The 17,308-nt window shown below is 38.7% G+C and overlaps 1 protein-coding gene across 1 annotated transcript in view; it reads left to right on the plus strand.

Moving 5' to 3' along the window:
- The window catches only part of HERC2 (HECT and RLD domain containing E3 ubiquitin protein ligase 2), a 263,428-nt gene that overhangs the window by 232,045 nt on the left and 14,075 nt on the right, over window positions 1–17,308 (plus strand). Inside the window, exons 76-81 of the mRNA XM_049614147.1 lie at window positions 74–272; window positions 4,122–4,336; window positions 9,544–9,721; window positions 10,341–10,502; window positions 13,086–13,177; window positions 13,382–13,521. Coding sequence (XP_049470104.1) covers window positions 74–272; window positions 4,122–4,336; window positions 9,544–9,721; window positions 10,341–10,502; window positions 13,086–13,177; window positions 13,382–13,521 — 986 coding nt within the window. The remainder of the gene's footprint in view (window positions 1–73; window positions 273–4,121; window positions 4,337–9,543; window positions 9,722–10,340; window positions 10,503–13,085; window positions 13,178–13,381; window positions 13,522–17,308) is intronic.

A 17,308-nucleotide genomic window follows, 5' to 3' on the forward strand; every position in this document is an offset into this window, starting at 1 on the left:
GCTGTACACTGGGGAAAGGTGTTGTATGTGCAGTTCTTTCCCATGTTAATTGTTCACTTAATGTTTGTTGTAGGCGACCAGATGACTGGACTCTTTCTGCGGGTGGCAGTGGAACAATTTATGGATGGGGGCATAATCATAGGGGACAGCTTGGGGGCATCGAAGGTGCAAAAGTTAAAGTTCCCACTCCATGTGAAGCTCTTGCAACTCTCAGACCTGTGCAGTTAATTGGAGGAGAACAGACTCTGTTTGCAGTGACAGCTGATGGAAAGGTAAGGGTGCCTTTTGTGTGTCATATGTTAAAAACTAAGAGACAGCTATGGCTAGAGTGCGTTATTGGTCCATGGTATGTGTAAGGACTCTATTAAAACGTTATCTCAAGGTTAATAGTACTTATTGTTGGAAGCAGTTATCATTCTAAAATATTTCTGTATGATCTTTGATGTGTTCTATAACTTTACAGTGTTTTATTTTGAAATACAGCGTACGTAGAAAAGTGTACTGTTTGCATATCAATAATACATTAGAGTATTCCTTTTTTTTATTTGCTAGTGTAATGCTTTTTAAAAAATTGCTTCTAGTATGATGAAATGGTTGATACATATATATTGTCTTTATGTTTGGTGACCTTATTCAACTATTTTCTTTCTTTTCTATATCTCAGGATTTCTTGTATCTTCTTTATAGAGTCATAATCTGTAAATCAGTTTTGTTCCTTTTCAGTTCACCACTCTTATTTTTTCCTTTTTGTGTGGAAGAAAGGAAGCTCATTGTATTGGGTTGTTTTGGTATAATATTGAGCAGGGGTGGTAGTTCTGGGCTTGTTCTTGTCTTAATCCAGTTTGCAAAGTAAACACTGTGATTGAACATTTCACAAACTTACTGTGAGGTTTTGGTGGATGATCTTTATGAGATTAAGGAAATTGCCTTCTCTTTCTACATTAAAAAAAACTATTCCTAGGGATGTTTTCTCCTTTAGTGGATTTATGTTGTGAATTGGATTAATTGGTTTTCTTATATTTAACCCACTTGCATTCTGTGGAGACACCCACCTTGGTCAGGATGTTTTATATTTTTTTGGTTTGTGTTTGTGAATATTTTCTTTGGGATTTTTGGGAGCTCCAAGATCTTAAAGTGCGATTATAATAATGTTTCTGTCTTATATATTCCTTGTCTGATTTTGGTACTCTATTATTATATATCTATTTAACTTAACAACAATTAACTTAAAAATGCATGTTTATTATCTTGCAGTTTCTCTGCGTCAGGACTCTGGAGGTGGCTTAGCTTGGTCCTCCCACCTAGGATCTCTCCCCAGGCTGCAGTTGCCTCAGGGCTATACTGAGCATTCAGTTCCTCATGAGCTGTTGGTTGAGGCTGCCCTCAGTTCTTTGCCACATCACACTGTAGCAGCTGGCTTCCTCAGAGCAAGCAAGGGAGGTGTGGCAAGACACAAGTTACAGTTTTGTGTGACCTAATCCAAAAGTGACAGTCCATCCTTGTTGCCATATTCTGTCCATTAGAATTGAGTCACTAGGTCTAGCCCATGTTCAAGGAGAAGGGATTACACAGGGTGTGAATTAGGGATTCTTGGGAACCACATCAGAGACTGCCTGCCAAGAATATCAAGATTGCGCTAGTCTCATAAAAAAGGGTTGAAGTGTTTTGTTTTGTTTTTTTTCCTTTTTCTATTCTCTGGAGAATTCTATGTCTTTTATTGTTTCCTGGTTATTATAACATGCATATGTAAAATCTGAAGTGAATTACTACTTCTGTCCTCCTCCCAAGTAATACAAATAGCTGATACTTTGTTATCCTGTGTTCTGGCACAAACCCATTAGGGAATGATAGGCATTATTATTTTTGTTGTTATTTTTCCAGATTTACCCAAATGTTGCACATGTCTTTGCTCACATTATTTCTTATGTCTCAGACCTTATATCTTTAAACAGTTTCTTCTACTTCATTTTGCTTCTACTTTATATTTTCATTTTTCTTTAGTGAGTCTTTTGTTGGTTTATCCTCAGATTGTTTTTGTTTATTTGAATATGTCTTTATTTTATCCTTTATCCTAAGTAAGAGTTGCAAACATTTTCTGTAAAGGTCGTGATAGTATTTTTGGCTCTATGGGTCATGTGGTCTCTGTTGGCAACTATGAAAACAAGCCTATGAATGATATGTAAATGAATGTGTCTGGCTATGTCCAATAAAGCTTTATTTACAAAAGTACATGGTGGGCCTGATTTGACTCATGGGCCATAATTTGCCAACCCCTGTTCTAGAGTATGAAATTTTAAGTTGACTGTTATTTTCAGTCAGCCTGTTAAACGTTTTATTCTTTTGGATTTTGGACTTCATTGTTGCTAATGAGATGTCAGCAGTCAGACTAACTTTTACCCAAATGGAGGTAATAAATCTTTTCTCTATGGCTACTTTTAAGATATTTCTTTAGTGATCTGCATTTTGCTGTGATATATTTTTATTGCCCTTTTTTGTTTTACTTTGTTTTTGCCAGGTGGTAAGGGATGGGAGAGGGGGGCTTTCTGGCTCTTGAGAAGTTGTCTTTAAACAACTCTGGTAAATTCCTAGACTGTTTTTTTGCCTCAGATATTGCTTCTACCATATTCTCCGTGTGATCTCTGCCTGAAAATGTGTTCTGATTGTTGAGTGCTTTATATCTCTAACTCCTTCTTTCCATGTTTCCTCTTCTCTTTGTGTTTCTATGCTATATGCTAAAGAATGTCTTCAGATTCATCTTCTAGTCTCTTGTCACCTATTTATAATCTGCTATTAAATGTATCTGGGTATTTAATTTCAATTATTGTTTTTTTAATCCCTGGAAGTTCTGCTTTGGGTAATTTTGTAATTCCTTATTCCTTAGGGATACTTTCAAGCTTTTATTTCTTTAAAGATAATATTGGACTGTTGTTCTGACTCCCTCATGGCATCTTTTTTCAACTATGAGCTGACCCTTTTCCTTAGAAAATTTTATGTAGAAATTCTTTGAAGCTTAGTTGGAAATCACTCATCAAAAGAGAATTTATAACCCTGGGGTACTACAAATCTAAGTCATTGTAAATTAAATTCTCAAAGGAATTTAGACCATACATAGTATAAATTTAGACTGAAAACCAACCTAATGACCACCTTTCATGGTTGTTAATTCTCAGGAGAGCTTTTTCTCCATATAATTTAGTGCTGAGATTGAGAAAGGGAACTTGCTTTGTTGTTTTCTTTTTATTCCTCACAGTTGGCCCACTGGAGGATCATCTTTCTAAAAGGAGACTCCTTTTAAGCTTGGTACTTTACCCTCGACACCCCGTGTGCTGAAGATTCTCAAAACCTTCTCAGGGGACACTGGCTTTAGGGCTCTTTTATCAATCTGAGTTCTTGGTTTCACTTTCTGTTTTAGTCCTTGAGGTTTTCCTTACTATTGTGTCATTGCAGCAATGCATTTGAAACAGTATGAAACAATATTTAAATTTTTATAGGAGGGATGTTTGACATGCATTTGGAAAAGGCAGTCTGATTCTTTTTTAAATTAATGATAAACCTTGTGCACTGAAATAATTACTCACTTAGAACGAAAGAAAAATAGTGTATTCTACTGTGTGACTTATATGCAGCCTTGCTGAAATACTACATCTATTTATAGTTTTTCTATGAGTGTTTCTATCAGTGTTACTATCAGAGATTTGCTTCCAGGGAAAAGATCTTCTTTTTAAAATACATTTTGTGAACTTGGGATTTTAAATAGTCATAACTATTTCATTTTTAGTGTTTGATAAAGCATGGAAAAGTCTTAAACATTCTTGTAACTTTTTTTTTTTTTTTTTTTTTTTTTTGAGAGAGAGAGCGCACATGTGTGTGAGCCAGGGAGGGGCAGAGGGAAAGGGAGAGAGAGAATCTTAACCAGACTCCATGCTCAGTGCAGAGCCCAGTGCAGGGCTCAATCCCACGACCCTGACTGAGCCACCCAGATGCCCCCATTCCTGTGATTTTTAACTTTAAAATTCATTTCTCTGTGGTAAAAATATCTAGAACACTGATTGAGTTTGTTAATTACTAGAACATAGGGATATTTAGATAAAAATCTGATATTTATATTCTTCTCATCTTAGCTGTATGCCACTGGATATGGTGCAGGCGGCAGACTAGGAATTGGAGGGACAGAGTCGGTATCTACCCCAACATTACTTGAATCCATTCAACACGTGTTTATTAAGAAAGTAGCTGTGAACTCAGGAGGAAAACACTGTCTTGCCCTCTCTTCAGAAGGAGAAGTTTACTCTTGGGGTGAGGCAGAAGATGGGAAGTTGGGGCATGGCAACAGAAGGTATTATGTGAAAACATTATTTTTGATGTTATGCTTTCCTTGTTTCTTTTATCTCTTGTATAACATATTGGCACTTTGTTTTTCAGGACAACATTTATAATAATCTACTCAAGTTAAATGTTAATGACTCATTTGGCAGAAATAAGTTCATGTTACAATGTGTGGGCTTGCCTCCACTGCCCTTCTATTTGAGGGGAAAATCAATTCTGAATTTTCGATTTTTAAGTACTAAGTACATTGAGCTTCTCTTTGTCCTTCTCCCCAAGTTTTCTTCCTCTGATCCCAAGTAATTCACTGAATCAACAGTTGGCATTTTGGTAACATGTGTGATACTAAAGCTGTAAATACAGAGGAAATGGAAGGAGTGAGGATAAGGGGACACACAAATGACAATATTTTTTAAACAAAGTAACCAAACTTTCTAGTTTTTAAAAATTAATGGGAATTACCTGCCCAGTTGGAGTAACAAAGACCTTCATCTCTGAAATAACTTAAAGTACCAGACTAAATATATGAAACAGCTGCCCTAAAGACAATGGATAACAGGCAGTAAAGTTACATACAGTGATCTACGGAGGTGAATACTGACAGTCACATGTGTCAGTGGCCAAGGAACTCAGAGGCCAAGGAACAAACCACCCAAAAGGACTAGAAGGAATGGTCCACAGAGCTCACAGAGGGCAGACAATACAGCTTGCTTCCAAAACCTGATAATTCCCAGAACATTGGTTAGAGGACTAAGAATGATGTTGCACAAAAGTGGGTAAAAAAACTAAAGGTAGACTGTTGCTCTGATCCCATCAAAAACACTTAAAAGCAAAACCTGAAAGGATTAAATTGTTCACAAGGAACCGGAAGCTCAGGAATATCTTTATCAATACAGACATATCAAGCGCTCAGCAAGAGAAACGTCACAATGTTCTATATCCATTCAGAAATTACCAGGCATGTGTCTCTTCAATAAATAGTATTGGGAAAATTGGATATTCAAATGCAAAATAATGAAATTAGATCCCTGAATTATACCACTTACAAAAATTAACTCAAAATGGATTAAAAACCTAAATATAAGTTCTGAAACTATAAGAGTCCTCTAAGAAAACATAGGGAGAAAGCTCCTTGACCTTGGTCTTTGCAATGTTATTTTGGATATGACACTAAAAGCACAAGCACCAGAAGCAAAAATAAAGTGGGACTACATTAAACTAAAAAGCTTCTGTACAGCAAGTGAAACAATCAACAAAATAAAAGGCAGCCTATAGAATAACAGAAAATATTTGCAAACCATATAACTGGTAAGGGATTAATGTCAAAAATGTGTAAGGAACTTGTATAACTCAGTAGCAAAAACTAAAAAAAAAAAAAAAAAAAAAACCCAATTAACAAATGGGCAAAGAACCTGAATAGACATTTTTCCAGAGAAGACATACAGATGACCCACAGGTACATGAAAAGTTGCTTAGCATTACTGATTTTCAGGGAAATGCAAATCGAAGCCGTGAGATATTACCTTACACCTGTTAGAATGGCTTTTATTAAAAAGACAAGATATAAGTGCTGCTGAGGTTGTGGAGAAAAGGGAAACTTTATACACTGTTGGTGGGAATATAAATTCATGCAGCCACTATAGGAAAACATAGAAAAAAGTAAAAAATAGAACTACCATGTGATCCAGCAATCCCTCTTCTGGGTGTATATCTGATGAAAATGAAATAATTTTCTTGAAAGGATCTATACTCCAGTGTTCAGTGTGGCATTGTTAACAATAGCCAAGACATGGAAACAACCTAAATGTTCATCCACAGGTGAATGGGTGAAGAAGATGTGGGGTGGGGTGGGGTGGTGGTAGTATGTGTGTTAGAATATTATTCAGCCATAGAAAAAGAAATCTTGGCATTTGTGACAATTTGGATTAACCTAGAGGACATTATGCTAAGTGAAATCAGTCAGAGAAAGACAAAACACTATGATTTCACTTATATTTGGAATCTAAAAAAACTGAACTCCTAGAATTAGAGTAGACTGGTGGTTTCCAGGGGCTGGGGATTGGGGGGTTGGGAGATGTCGACAAAGGGTACTAACTTCCAGTTATAAGATGAATAAATTCTGGGGACATAATGTACAGCATGGTGACTGTAGTTAACAATACTTTATTGTATCCTTGAAAGTTGCTCAGAGGGAGTAGATCTTCAGTGTTCACACCACACAAAAATTATTATGTGAGGTGATGGCTGTGTTAACCTTATTGTGGTAATCATTTTGCAGTATATATGTATCAACTCATCATATTGTACACCTTAAATTTATACAATGTTATATGTCAATTATATCTCAAAGCTGTAAAAAATTTATCAGGCATGCAAAAGAGTAGGAAAATATAGCCCATATAAAGAGAAAAATCATTCAATTAAAACTGACCCAGAAATGACATAAGTAGTAGAATTACTAGATAAAAATATTAAAACAGTATTTTAACCACATGCCTATATCTTTAAGAAACTTGAGGGAAAACTTAAGCATGTTAGAGATTGAAAGGTATTTTAAATGCCCTAATCAAAGTCTGGGATGAAGAATACAGTGCATGTGTTTAATATAGATTAAACATAGTAGAGGAAAAGATCAGTGAGCTTGATGACGTAACAATAGAAACTGAAACAAATGAAATACACAAACATATAAAATGAATATCACATGAGTGAATTGTGGACAACAGCCTCAAGTGGCCTATTATATAAGTAAAGTCACCAAAGGAGAGGAGGATAGGGGATTTTGAGAAATGATGGCTGAAAAATGTCCAAATTAGATCTAGGAATAAAAGAGAACTTCTGTAACTTGATAAAGGGCATCTCTGTTAAATATAGAGCTAATAGTGACTTAATATGACATACTGAACTTCCCCTAACTATAGGAACCAAGACCAAGGACATCTGCTATCAAGATTCAGCATTGTACTTCAAGATTGTCAAGTGAAGTTCAGCAGTATAAAGATATAAAAGGCATTCAAATGGGAAAGAGAATTAAAGCTGCTTCTTTACACGTAGTATAATTGCTTATATAGAAAACCTATGGTACTTACAAAAAAGCTACTAGAATCAATAAGTGAGGTTAGCAGGGTTGCAGGATAGATCAATAAATAAAAAGCAATTGTCTTTATACTAAGCAAATGTAATCAGAAATTGAAATTTAAAAATACCATTTATATTACCCTCCCCCACAATTGAAATAGTAAGGGATAAATTTGACCAAAAAAAAACAAAACAAAACACATGGATGACTTAGAGAAAACTATAAAATATTGCTAGGGAAGATTTTAGAAGACTTAAAAATTAACAAATGAGTATACTGTGTTCATGGATTAAAAGACTCAATATTGTTGATTTATTAGTTTTCCTCAAATTAACCTATAGATTCAACCCCTTCTCAAACAAAATTTCTGTAGAAATTGACAAGCTGATTGTAAAATTCATAGAGAAATACAGAGCACCTAGAATAATCAAAGCAACTTTGAAAATCAGGAGCAAAGTTGGAAGACGCTACCTTATTTCAAGCCTGATTTTAAAGCTACAGTAATCAAAACAGTGTAGTACTGTTGTAAAGAGAGAGAAATGTATTAGTGGAACAGAATAGAGTCTCAAAATGTACCACAAATACTGAATAATGAGTGTGGAAAAATGAAGTTTGATTTCTGCCTTATAACTTCCAATGCACAGTTTACAAAAGTGCAGTTTATTGGAGAACAGAGCTTTTCAACAAATGGTCTTGAACAACTGGATAACCATATAGCAAGCAGTGAACTTCTTGACTTGCACTGTATCCAAAATTAACTCAAAATGAATCATAGTCATAAATGTGAAACCTAAGTCCAAAAGCTTATAGAAGAAAACATGAGAGAAAACCTTTGTGACTTTAGGTCAGACAAGGAGTTTTAGAAAGAACTCCAAAAGCATGATCCAGTAAAGAAAAACAGGATAAATTGGACTTCATAAAAATGTGAACTCCGGGTGTTTGAAAAGACATGCTACAGACTGGGAAAGCATTATTTGCAATCATACATCTGGCTTAGGTCTTACTTTCAAAATTATTATAAAGAGCTTTCAAAACTCAGTAATAAGAAAACAAACTTATTGTCAGTGCTTGGCACATTGTAGGCTAGTTGACATTCATTTGATAAAACTCTATAAATGAAATGTTGATTTATAGCAAGGGTGGATGAATTGTTTTGGTAAAGAGCCAGGTAGCCTACATATTTTAGTCTTTGTAATATATGCTTCTTTCCTTTTTTTTTTTTTTTTTTAAACAACCTTTAAAAATGTAAAATTCATTCTAGGCTCATTGGCCTTTCAAAAACAGGCCATGGGCCAGACTTGGCCCACATTTGGGCACTAGTCTCCTGGCCTCTGATTTAGCAAGTCTCCTGCTCAGTGGCATTAGGACAACTGGTGTAAAGGAAAACATTTAGGAAATTATAAAATTTTGAGTTCAGGTCTGAATGATTCTTCTTAATTAACAATTGATTTTATGACAATAACCAAAGTGTAGAAAGAGCCCAAATGTCCCTTGACAGATGAATGGATAAAGAAGATTAAAGAAGATGTGAGATATGTATGTGTGTATACACACACACACACATACATACACATACTCCATTATATATATATATATAATGGAGTATTACTTGACAATCAAAAAGAATGAAATCTTGCCATCTGCAACAGCATGAGTGGGACTAGAGTGTATTATGGTAAGTGAAATTAGAGAAAGACATATCATATGACTTCACTCATGTGGAATTTAAGATACAAAACAGATGAACATGAGGGAAGGGAAACAAAAATAATATAAATACAGGGAGGGGGACAAAACATAAGCGACTCTTAAATATAGAGAGCAAACTGAGGGTTGCTGGAGGGGTTGTGGGTGGGAAGATGGGCTAAATGGGTAAGGGGCCTTAAGGAAGACACTTGTTGGGATGAACACTGGGTGTTACACATAGGGGATGAGTCACTGAAATCTATTCCTGAAATCATTGCACTATATGCTAACTAAGTTGGATGTAAATTTAAAAATAAAAAATAAACATAAAAAACAATTCATTTGAGAAGTGTACATTGAATAAGTATATAACAAACCAAAAGCCTAGTATTTAATACTTTTAAAATATTTAAGAATAAAACTATTTCAGTTATATTTGGTGGCCTTTTTTACAGTCCATGTGACCGCCCTCGCGTCATTGAGTCTCTGAGAGGAATTGAAGTGGTTGATGTTGCTGCCGGTGGAGCCCACAGTGCCTGTGTCACCGCAGCAGGGGACCTCTACACATGGGGCAAAGGCCGGTATGGCCGCCTGGGGCACAGCGACAGTGAGGACCAGTTAAAGCCAAAGCTGGTGAGAAGGCGCCTTGAGAAGGTGCTCAGAGGCCTGGGGTGTCTCCTCACACCCTCACTTTTGAAGGTGGTGGGGAGGCAGCTTCTCATTGTCATTATGCCATTTTGATTTTTAAAAGTCAAAAGTATTTCCTGTTCTAGTTTCTTTTTAGTTTTAGAGTTGATGGTCTTAGCCTCATTATTTACAAGGAGGTTTATATTCCATGTGTCATTTAAACAGAATAGTATTTGAAATCTCCTTTTATTATTTTATTTATATTTTACACATATAAATATATATAAATAAATATTACCTGGCATCTAGCTAAATGCTTTGGCTTCTAGAAGGCCCACTGTATTTTGGGTGAGGCAGTGAATAAGACTTCCTGGTGTGGTAGGACTGGCTCACTAGGGACACTGATAACCTGCCTCCTATCGTTTAGATTGATTTGGTTCAGATTGATGAAGGTGTTTTTGGTCTTATCTTACATGATTATTAAAATTACACATTCTTTGTAAAGGCTTAAAATAGTACCGCCCCCACTCTCCCAACCCAAGAGCATCACAGTACTTTAAAGCCTTTCCTTAGGTAAACCTTCTTTCTGCTGTGATTGCATAACTTTGATTTCTTTTTTTTGAAGGTGGAAGCACTGCAGGGCCACCACGTGGTTGATGTTGCCTGTGGTAGTGGAGATGCCCAGACCCTCTGTCTCACTGATGATGACACCGTCTGGTCCTGGGGGGATGGGGACTACGGCAAGCTTGGCAGAGGAGGCAGTGATGGCTGTAAAGTACCCATGAAGGTATTTGTGTCTGCACAGTGGGAGAAAGGCATCTTTCCCAATGATCTGGGACTTGAGGGTTCCACGTCTTTGTGGAGCTCTTAGAGCCCGCCCCTCCCCACCCCAGGCCCTCCTAGGCTTACCACCCCATCCCCCTCTGCATGCTTCTCAGGAGTCTTTTAACCTCATCTTTACCTTCTTTGCAGAAAATATAATGGGTAGTTGAGTAAAAAGTGAAAGGCCCAAAGGTATTAAGATATATTAAGTGCTATTTGTGCTGTCTTGGGAAATTTATGTAAGTTAGCACAACCTGTGGTTTTATGTAGTATATAGACCTGTTTGAAGAAAGGGATAACAAATTGTTCATGGTCTTTTCAATTCACAGAGTTCTGTAGCTATGATTGTAATGGTACTTGCTGAAAGGGTTGCAGCTGGCTTAGCCAGAAGCTGTGTTAAATAGACATCCTGTGACACACTAAGAGAAGAGACTGTAGGCCTGGGTTGGGGGTCAGATTGCTTTTCTCCATGTGATCTGCATGACTCTGAGCAATTTCTTAACTTTGTGAGACTCTCTTGCCCTTGTGAGTGGGTAGTTGGCAGAGATTAAGTTCATTGATGTGTTTAGATCATGTGCTGACTGCTGTGCTGCCTACAGTGCATGAACATGATGGAGCCATTTAGCTGAGGTGCTTTGCTGTGGATTTGGGAGTATGTGTGCTGTGAAAGAAAACTAGAAATTGTTCTCTGCTTGGTGTTTGGTCTTGTTGGGGATCTGGGACTGCATGTGAGGAGTAGAGACCCTTATAGCCCACAGGCAGCTCTGTGGGGGAGGAGGGCAGCATTCTACTAGAGCCCCCTCAGATGGGACAAGAGCCTGGCCGAAACTGCATAGCTTTTCTTCCCAGAGCTGTGCAGCCCAGTATAGGAGCTGTTGGCCACACATGGCTATTTAAGTTTAAATGTAACTCAATTAAAATTCACTTCCTTGCTCATTCTGGCCGCATTTCATGTGCTCAGTGTGAGCATGTGTCTGGTGACTTCTATATTGGGCAATGTGGACACAGAACATTTCCATTACTGCAGAGAGTGGTTTTGGCAGGCAGTGCTTAGAGCCAAAGCCTGGTGGAGATGTGCCTGGAGACATCCCTGCATGCTGGTGGGCACTGCTGGAGAACCAGAAGCTCAGTGCTTCCTCTTCATTCTTATCATTTCTTATTCCTTTTCTCTTGCAGGTATACAGTATTTTAACCACATTACCAGTTACTTAAGGTTTCCAAATTTATGAAAAAAATTGTGTGTTGTAGACTTTCTTATGCTTAGGAAAGCTTTAGACACAGGCTTTGCACCTTCAGGGATTAGGATGTTGAGCATTGGGGGAATGGAAGTTACTACTTGATATGATTGTGACAGAGGTGAGGGTGAGGAGAGAACTGAGAGAATTGTTTTTAATTAATTTAAATTTAAAATCAAATATGAGGGGTACCTGAGTGGCTTGGTTGATTGAGCATCTGGCTTCAGTTCAGGACATGATCTCGCAGTTCTTGAGTTCGAGCCCCATGTCAGGCTCTGTGCTGACAGCTCAGAGCCTAGAGCCTGCTTTGGATTCTGTGTCTCCCTATCTCTTTCTGCCCCTCCCCTGCTCACACTCTGTCTCTCTCTGTCTCTGAAAAATGAATAAACGTTAAAAAAATCAGGGGCGCCTGGGTAGCTCAGTTGAACGAACATCTGACTCAGCTCAGGTCATGATCTCGCAGTTTGTGGGTTCAAGCCCCACGTCGGGTTCTGTGCTGACAGCTCAGAGCCTGGAGCCTGCTTGGGATTCTGTGCCTCCCTCCCTCTCTCTTTCCCTCCCCTGCTCACACTCGATCTCTCTCTGTCTCTCAAAAATAAACATTAAAAAATTTTTTTTTAAAAATCAGATATGAGAACTTAAGTCTGAGAACAGTCACAGGTAACAAGGAGCATAGCTTGCTGGCTGAGAAAAAGTGATGATTAGGTTAGTGAGCCCCAGTGAAACTTCTGGGTGTTGGTTGTGAAGGGCCTGGACCCCCGATGTACACGGGTGGAAATGACTTCTCATACTAGCCTGACCAAGGTCATGTTTGATTTGATTAACCTGGATAGATGGATAGGTTCTAAAGGCCAGAACCTGGTCCTCTTGGCCAATCCTCCTCCCCCTTTTTGCTGATCCTTTCTTGGGGGCCTGTGGGGTCTGAGAGGGTTGGAGGGCAGAGGAGCATTGCAGGGCTTACTGGAGAATGGGGCCGCCACACCAGAAAGAGAAATAGAGTTGGGAGAATAGATTCTGGGGGGAAATGATCATAGAACTTCCAACTGTGACATGTCCATTTTTAGTGACACATGCTGAGTGTCATTGTGCAGTAGCATGGGCTCGTGGCCTAGTGTCAGCAGGTGTGCCTTCAGAGTCAGGCATCCTCCTGAGAATATTACTTGGTTAAGTGGAGTAGGACTTTAAGTTGTGTGAAATATTTGATCTGAGTAAGGATTTTCAGAGTTCTTTATTAGATTTAGTTCAGTCTCTGTGTGGTTGCAGCAGTCAGAAAAAACCTTGATTCAGTCTGATTGAACCTTTTTCCCTTCCAGATTGATTCTCTTACAGGCCTTGGAGTGGTTAAAGTAGAATGTGGATCCCAGTTTTCTGTTGCCCTTACCAAATCTGGCGCTGTTTATACATGGTATGCAAGATTCTGTTTGTTTAATCTCACAAAACCAGTTTGTTAATTTGAAGTTATATTAACTGACATCTCATGGACTGAGATGTAACTTCTATAGCAGGCTGTGATTTGTGTCCTGAAGTATGGTGCTTATGCCAGGAGGGTGGGACGGGGTGGTAAACGACAGGGCCTTGCACTCATAATTCGATGTTTCATTTTGTGCAGGGGCAAAGGTGACTATCACAGGCTGGGCCATGGATCTGACGACCATGTTAGAAGACCTCGTCAGGTTCAGGGGTTGCAGGGGAAGAAAGTCATTGCCATTGCCACTGGCTCCCTGCATTGTGTGTGCTGCACTGAGGACGGTAGGTGGGGAGGCCCGGTGTTGCAGCACAGAGGCCTTTAAATCTAAGAAGTCCGGTCAGGGATAATATATGCATATATATTATCTGAGAATTTCTGTGGTGAGCAGGGCCTGGTGTTAACACCTCTGAATATGTTAAATTTCATGGCTGTGCAGAAAAGAGCAGAGTATACCTGATACTGTTGTCCTTAGGAAGGGCTGCTTGCAAGGTGAGCCTCAGCTGGCTGCTGGGAAATGAATTTGGGGAGGGCTCTCTCCCTTCCCTAATTGACAAGAGGCCTTGCTTTGCCTAAAACTGCACAATGTGGTCTCTGCTGAAACCTGTTTCCTGGAACATGGGTATGTGCCAGGTGGAGGTGCCCATGTGACAGCCCTAGTGAAAACTAGGGGCTCTAATGAGCTTTCCTGTTCGAAGGCACTTTGCATGTGTTGTCACAACTCTTTGCTAGAGGAATTAAACTTGTGCTGTGTAACTCCACTGGCATAGGGTCCTTGGAAGCTTGCATCTGGTTTTCTCTGGACTTCACCCATGTGCCTTTTCCCTTTGCTGATTTTATTTCATATTCTATCACTGTAATCATAGCTGAGTATGACTATATGCTGAGGCCTGGGCATTCACTCAATGAATCAGCAAACCTGAAGGTGGTCTTGGGGACCCCAGTACAATGGCAAAAGGGACTTTATAGATAGAAGTAAGGTTGATCATTAGTTGACTTTACAATTGAAGTTATTCTAGATTATTTGGTGGGCTAGTGTAATTACATAGACCCTTCACAACAGAAAAGGAGGCCAAAGAGTCAGTCAGATGTGACAGAGAAGAGGCAGGAGAGAGTTTTCAAAGTGTGAGAGAATCTTGATCCACCATTGTTGGCTTTGAAGATGGAGGAAAGGGACCAGGGAATATTGGTGGCCTTGGGAAGCTGGGATCAGCCATCAGCTGATAGCCCACAAGGAAACAAGACCTTGGTCTTCCCAAGAACTGAATTCTTCCAACAGTCTGCATAAACAAGGAAATGAGCTCTCCCCTAGAGCATCCGGAAAGGATGAGCCTGCTGATATCTAGACTTTAGCCTAGTCAGACTCCTGTTGGTCTTCTGACCTACAGAACTGAAAGAACTGTTTAAGCCAGTAAGTTGTGGTAATTTGTTATGGCAGTAATAGAAAACTAGTGTATCATCTTTTATTAAAAGAGCCATTTCCCCCCAGTTTTGTCTCCTTTTAAAGCCTTTGATAAATTATATGAACATGTGCCCTTTAATTGTTTCATTGATGGAAAAGTTTCCTATATGAATAAGCAATTTTTATGGCTTATCATGGGACTGGCATTATAGTTCTTAACCAAGAACTTACAATACATTTTTTTATTTGCTTTAATTCTTTAAATTTTTGAAGCAAATCACACACTTAGAGAATAGGTGGAAGTGCAGTACAAAGAACTTTTTTTTTTTTTATCCGTTTGAGAGGTGCTGCCCTGATGCTCCATCACCCTGAACATTTGAGTGTATATTTTACAAATAGGAACAGCTACTAAACATTCCCAACATGGCTGTTCATTTGGGAAATTCACACTGGTTATTACTCCACCTAATCTTCACTCCCATTCATGTTATAGCACAGGTTATACTTAGCTGTCATTTTAATGTCTCATCTTCTCTGAGACAATCCTCAGTTGTCCCTGAGTGTCATTCTTTGACACTTCTTCAATCTTCCTGAGCTTTTTGGACTGTGACACATTTAAAGATTACAGGCTGTTTATTTTGTAGAACATCCCTCAATTTGAGTTTGTCAGATATCTCCTCAGTAGATTCAGGTTGCACATCTGTGATCTTAATTCAGTCTGTGTTGTTAATTCATTCTAAATTCATCAGGTGTCATATAGTTTTTCTTTGTCCCAGTGGTGTTAACTTGATTAAGGTGGTGGCTGCTAGGCTTTTCCATTCTGAATATCTTTTGTAACTAGTAAGTATTTGGGAGGGTATTTGAAGCTATTTAAATATCCCTTTTCTCATTGTATATTTTATTCTCATCAAATATTTGATATTTGTTTTTAATTTATATCTATGTGGGACTCATGGTTTCCTAATTTATTCATTGGATTGTACGTAATCTGTTACTGTTAACAATTTTGATGCTGAAATTGGCCCTGTTAGGCTAGCTTTATTTCCTTTTTTTTTTTTTTTTTAACGTTTATTTATTTTTGAGACAGAGAGAGACAGAGCATGAACAGGGGAGGGGCAGAGGGAGAGGGAGACACAGAATCTGAAACAGGCTCCAGGCTCTGAGGTGTCAGCACAGAGCCCGATGCGGGGCTCGAACTCACGGACCGCGAGATCATGACCTGAGCCGAAGTCAGACGCTTAACCGAATGAGCCACCCAGGCGCCCCTTTATTTCCTGATGTGTGCCCATCATTCACTGGGTATTTCCTTGCTTTCTGGCACAGTAAGACACCCTATCTTCTTGACCCTCCAAGGCCCAAGCCTAGCATTGACCATTTCCACAAGGAGTCTTGGTGTCTTTAGAGGACAATGGTGTTTAGAAGACAAGATCAGGTCGATAGATGTGCTCATTGCTCATTGCTCTCTCTGGCTCAAAAATAAATAAACATTAAAAAAAGATTAAAATCCTTGATAGTCTACAACACACTAGAGAGGTTAATATGGTAACTAAAAGGAGAACAACGGCCAAGGATGTGATGTGCTCATTATATATATATGTAAATAATATACAAATTTGCATCTATGTTTATTTTTGTGTGTATATATATATATATATTGAATACCACACATTCACACCAGGAGCCCAGGTTCTAGTTCTATACCACAGGATTCATTCTAATTTTCTTTCTTTCCACACTTACAACTCCTTTCTCTTTTGGTGAGAAGTCTGGATTTCATTATCTCTAATATAGGTATCCACTCACTCTGCCTGAATGTGACCAGTGCCCCATCATTACCTTTGCTCTCTCCCCTGCATGGATCCTTACCTGACTCGGGCTGTGACTGCCCATTCTGGGCCACCCCCACACATGGGCCACTCTGCTTGGGCCAACTCCCCACACTGAGCGACCCCCTGTATGGAAGTTTTTGTCATGTATGGATTCTGATTCTCTGCATCCAGTTGTACCTCTGCAGAGAAGTCCTCCTCTCCTTACTTGTGCTGTAACACTGACCCAGTGGCTTTAGGACTGAATTGTCTAGGGTGGGAATGGGCCAGCAAGCACACTGCCGTTGATCATGTAAGCACTGCACTTTACAGAGTGCTGCTTATGGCTGCATGGCTCTCTTAGGAGTCTTTGTGGAATATGGCAAGGCTAATCTCTAGAAAACTAACCTCATTTCTGTTTTAGTCACCAAGTGACCTTACCCTAGAATAGTTTTCTGGTGGTGTTTCATGGTTGGGATCTAGTATGGTACACTGAAAAATATGATTCTCATTATGATGAATCTCATGTTTGGGATATGAATAACTATAGGAAGAACTATGTGTTCCTTTAAAAACAGGTTGTGTTTTTAAAAAAAAAAACTGATTTTTTTCTCTCCATTTAACATAAAAAATTAATTTGGGCAGTTAAGGATATTACCATCTGTTTTACTATTACTTGTTCTGGTAAAGAACTGTTACAGTTATGTGCTTACTCCTGTGAACAAATGCTATTGTATTTTTAAGACCAGAGTCTTGTGCCTCTTACTAGAAAAGGCACGTTGGCCAGCAGGGGCTCTCAGGAGTTCTGAGAAGTGTGCTCCCTCTTTGGATGCTGCAATTAGAGACATCTAGGTCACACATGAA

This window comes from Panthera uncia, assembly GCF_023721935.1.
Source record: "Panthera uncia isolate 11264 chromosome B3 unlocalized genomic scaffold, Puncia_PCG_1.0 HiC_scaffold_1, whole genome shotgun sequence".
Taxonomy (NCBI): domain Eukaryota; kingdom Metazoa; phylum Chordata; class Mammalia; order Carnivora; family Felidae; genus Panthera; species Panthera uncia.